The 5,000-nt window shown below is 40.9% G+C and overlaps 2 protein-coding genes across 2 annotated transcripts in view; one reads left to right on the top strand and one right to left on the bottom strand.

The window, feature by feature from the left end:
- The window catches only part of LOC138051401 (tetratricopeptide repeat protein 28-like), a 695,954-nt gene that overhangs the window by 348,490 nt on the left and 342,464 nt on the right, over positions 1-5,000 (bottom strand). The gene's annotated exons all lie outside the window — the stretch shown is intronic.
- Positions 1-5,000, top strand: part of LOC138051414 (dnaJ homolog subfamily C member 11-like) — a 126,967-nt gene that overhangs the window by 115,346 nt on the left and 6,621 nt on the right. Inside the window, exons 18-19 of the mRNA XM_068897608.1 lie at positions 2,660-2,711; positions 3,410-3,512. Of these exons, the coding sequence (XP_068753709.1) occupies positions 2,660-2,711; positions 3,410-3,512 (155 nt within the window). The remainder of the gene's footprint in view (positions 1-2,659; positions 2,712-3,409; positions 3,513-5,000) is intronic.

Genomic DNA, 5,000 nt, shown 5'->3' with positions numbered 1-5,000 from the left:
TTTGACCGGGGTTTTAAGGTTTGAAGAAGTTGAAATAATCACCAAGTGATAGCAATGACGCGATTTTATTTTTTGCGTTGACGTTGTCGGGGCCGTCGCCGTTGTCGTTGCTTAACTTCCCCAAAGAAATGGCGATGGCTGCGGCAATAAAGACGTCGCTTCAAAATTCAACTTTACGCGGCTGTTATAAGTATTATGGGATTATTCCATCTCGTTCACGATGGAAAACAAGGGTGACGTACGCTATGACCGGGTTGATGCGAGCGGTTTTGACTTTCGCCTTCATAAACCATACAAATAAGTTCATGTTCACAACTGAGATGAACTAGACATGGTATCCGTTCTTTGGAATTACTAAATATTGCCTTTTCTGTCTCCATACAAAAATTTTGTGCCTTTGGAATTACTGTAAATGAATGGCAGAAACTCTTTGTAACAAAATAATTTCTACAATAGCAATTCTCTCCAAATTTATTCTGCCGCACCTTTGAGCGCGTATCTTCTGTTTTGGAAAATTAAAAAAACCCAAAATTGCATAACATGAATACTTTTCATCGTTTTGAACTTCCTTACAAACCTTCGAATTTCTCTCCATCTTGCCCTGATTATTCATGATGTACTCAAAAGCGTGAACTCTTCTATTGAACGTTCGAGCAAGGATTACGTTTTTACAAACGTTGGCCGTGTAGCACTTATATTTGAACAGACTTAACTGATTAGAGTGTATGGGGTAGAAAACTAGCACATTACACTCTAATCAGTTAGGTCTATTGAACGTTCGATTCACTGTTGTATGCTGCAAAACCAGAAATTTGGTTATGTCGGTTGTTAAACAATTTACAAGCAGAAACCGGTTGGTACAAGGTTTGTTCAAATGGAAAGCAAAAACTCCCGAATGGGAAATTCAGTTGGGATCGGGGTGTACCATTTACAAAATTCATTCAAGTTTACCGAGGGAGTCTGGAGGGGGGCAAAGTCGTGGGGGAATGCAAATGGTAAACACGTTTTCCGTTTGGAAATTCCGTGTGGGAATTTTGGATTACCTTTCAAGAAATGCCGTTTTCTACGGAGATTTTCCGTTTGGGAAGACCAAAATAAGCTCACCATTTACATTCCAACCGAAATTTCCGGATTTTTGTGGTAAATGGTAAACAACCGTCGTGTTGTTGTTTTTGCCGAGTGCGGCAAAGAAATACACCAAAATGCGTGCCGCACGTGCAGCACGATTATTTTTCCTCTTTAAGCCAATGATATTCGAGTGACTTTCATGTTACCTTGAAAAATAAACGTAAAAACAGAACGTAAACAAAAATGCAAGATATAATTGGCTTATTGAACAAAAACAAACGAGCGCGAATTTTCATTGGCCTTAGCGAACGCGGGTGCAAAAAACGTCATCTCTCCATGGAACTTTCTGGAACGCGATCGGCATTTCGCTTTGACGTCATTTGAAATACAGTAATATGATTGGGCAATCGAACAGTTTACTGCCCATATTAGGAGTTTCCTTAGCGGGAATAAGGAGAAGCTTTGTTATAATGTTGCCAAACATAGGTTCCGTGAAACAAATTGCGAACACTTTTTCAAGGTCGTACGATAGTCGCTCTATTGCTTTCTGGCGTTGTTTTTGCTGAACCCTTCGCTGGTTTCCACTAGCGCATAAACACAAGCATAAAGGCCAGGGATTTTGTTGGAGGATGTTGACTTCTGGGGTGGGCAAACGGTTTCATGATCAACATCGATTCAACTTCGATTCAACATGTTTCAACACTTTTGAAAGCCATGATTGCAGAACGCTGTATAAAAGAAATAGAGGATATGTTTATATAATAAACAGAATATTACATGGCCGCGCGGAGATATGAAATTTCTCTTCGAGTGTTGAAGAATATTTCACGAGTGAGCGCAGCGAACGAGTGAAATGTTTTTCAACACGAAAAGAGAAATTTCGTATCTCCGAGCGGCCATGTAATGTTCTGTTTATTATATAAACACCAATGAAATACTAAATCATTCCGCAAAATGTATCGAAAGGCGCGATTTTTATATGTAACCATAACAACAGTGATCTTTTCACGTGTGAAGATACCATGTTATTTTCACGTGTGAAGAGATCATGTTTTCGCGCGAAAGCTCACTTGGTATTTCATTGGTGTTTATATAATAATGTAGATTATTTTAATCTTCCTCCCTGGTTTCAGATTCGGCTGATGCAGGAAACTTGTGAGCGAATTGTGGAGTACGAGTCGTCCAGGAATGGTAAAGTCGACATAAGTTAAACCTTGATTGTAATGCTGGCACAGTCGGTTAGTGCGCGGCCTTGGTGCAAGAGGTCCTGAGTTCGATTCCCGGGTCTCGCATCCTTGTTTTGACTTCTTTCCTTTCCGTGTAGCTAGTAGCTTCAAATACTCGTAAAACGGAGCACTGACGGGGAGGGGGGAGTAAAATGAGCGCACCGTCTACCTCAGGTTTGTCAGTAATTAAAAGTTACTGTTACGAGTTATCGACGTTAAATAAGGTCTACTTTACTTTACTTTACTTTACTTAATGCTCTTTCTAAAATTCACGAACATTAGCTTTCCATTCAGTCTTGAAGACTGCAAGAAATGGAGATTATTAGGGTCATATTTTAAACTGAGCTTTTCCCTTGTATTTTTAGGTTTGGTTATAGTGAATGCCTGGTATGGCCATTTGGTGACAATGGAAGAAAGGTGAGTCATTTTCTTACACTTTGTCTCGTATGAATTTGCTGACGTAAGGTATGGTGCTATAAACAAATTGGTGTCAAGAGATCAAAGATTTATTAATTTTTGTCTTGTTCCCAAGTTCAAAGCTTTTGAACTACGTGATCAGTGAAGTATTACCCATAAAAATTTGTTAAATCCGGCATAGGATTAAGGCAAAAGTTGATGGGCCCATAGCCTCTTTGCAAAAAAATGGGATGTTTAAAGCTACACGCCAAACAGATTCTCTGGGATGTTGGGCTCAGATTTAAGAGATAGTGAAGGGCTGACTATCTTGGCTAATCGAGTAGATGATGATGCGCATTATATGCTAATGACGCGTTTTGTAATGACCACTGAGTACCTTGACCAATCACATCACCCGCAGGTAGTGGACGGAGCCAGTCATAACACATTTAGGGAAATCGCGGGAAAACTCGCGCGAGCACGTGGTCACAATTGTTTTCTTTTTTTCATCTGATTGGCTGAGATTCGGCGTTGCAATTCAAAATCTAAGAAATCCTCATTTTAATGAGTACTTGTAAACTTCAAGCTTCATCATTATTTTTATGTCTCCTACCTCACTTTTTCTCTTTTTGACCATAATAAGTCGTAGCCAGTCTTTCTTTTTTGCCTAGGGTAGATAAATTAGTGATACCTTTTTTTTCGTTTTGTGCTACTTCTAGCTCAAACGAGGCTCACAGGAGACCCACCAAAGTAATCGATGTTACCGTACCCGTGCAGTGTCAAGTCAAAGATTCACGCCTCTTCCTCACAGAGTCTTCTAAGGTACATTTGGAAATTCTATCGATACATCGCGAGCTTTAACACGCGAAGTTACTCAGTGACTTGCGGAAACCGGAAGTGAACATTTCGCTTGCCGAGGCAGCAGTCTCAGCCCCGGGTTGCTCGAAGCATGGTTGCAGCTAACCATTGTTAAATACCATGGAAACCTATAGGTTTTGATACCTCTTAACCAACGGTTGGCGCTAACAAGGCTTCGAGCAACCGGGCCCAGATTGTTAAACTTATCGCCTCTAGTCTTGAAAGGAATATAAATGTGGTGGGGTCAAGATTAGTTTAAAAGGATAAATGTCACTTCCGTTTACCTTTCGTCGCTAACAAACATCTCGTGCTTAATTAAGCTTCCTATTTACTCGTAGAACACGAATGCAACGTAAATAAAATGTGTTGTTGGAGGTTTTTTTTTTGTTGTCGAAATGGCAGGCGAGGGCGATGCTTTCTGAGTTTCAACCCTATGTATCGTAGTTGTCACGTAACTCTGCCAACGTCACGCCATCATTGATGTTGCCCTGCCCTTCACGTTGTCGACTCGTACAATCAGGTCGGTAGACTGCATTCTACATTTTATCAATACGTATAAAAACCCAGTTTGTGGGCCCTGCTTTGGAAGCAGTGCGACAGTGGTTCTTGACTCGAGATTGGTCCAGCTGTTGTTCTTTGGCCTTTCAGCAGCTACCCGTAGTTTGACCTTGTGAACAACGCGACGAAAGAGATGAAGATGACGCTATGGAATTTATAACGGAAAGACAAATGGACTTGGTTCGTGTCGCCGCCGTGCGATGTTTCGTCTTGGACTGGGATTGTACCGTTCCATTGTTCGCGAAACCGCTTCATCAAGAATGAAGGGGCTAGTCTCCATAGAGACGGGGACCAAGTGAACTTTTGCTTTTTTTGTTTGAACTTCCAATCCAAATACTATATTTGGATGTGCAAACTCCGGGAAAGTATTCCAAAACTAAAAGATTTTCTTCGTAATTTTTAGCACATCTATCAAATCGAGTCTGTCCAAGCAACTGTCACAAAGTAATGGGAGCCTTTCTTACCTTTTTCTGTGGCAGATGAACCAGAGACTCGAGTTCCCATGTAAACGACTATCTTCCTCTCTCTCTCTCTCTCTCTTTCTCTCTCTCTCTCTTTGATACATTTCTTTGCCATTCTCGTCTTGACAACGACGTGAAATGATCAAATTTGAGGTCATGCGGAGGACGAGAGTACATGACAACGAATTTTCAATTTTCTCTCTGAATAACCACACCGTTCTCATCAATTTTATTCTTGGATTGTGTATTCACACTTTCAAGCCGCACGACACGGAGTAATCGTAACATTATTACAGTAACGGGAAATAATATTTTTAGATGACGTTCTCGAAATCGTCGTCGTCGTCCTTGCTTAAGGTCCCTACTCTCACCCGAACGAAAACGGCCACGGCGACGAGAAAGTCACAAATTTGCGTATTTAGTGGGCAAAACA

This window comes from Montipora capricornis, chromosome 6 (assembly GCF_036669925.1).
Source record: "Montipora capricornis isolate CH-2021 chromosome 6, ASM3666992v2, whole genome shotgun sequence".
In the NCBI taxonomy this organism is placed as follows: domain Eukaryota; kingdom Metazoa; phylum Cnidaria; class Anthozoa; order Scleractinia; family Acroporidae; genus Montipora; species Montipora capricornis.
This window is presented reverse-complemented; position numbering and strand designations above follow the sequence as displayed.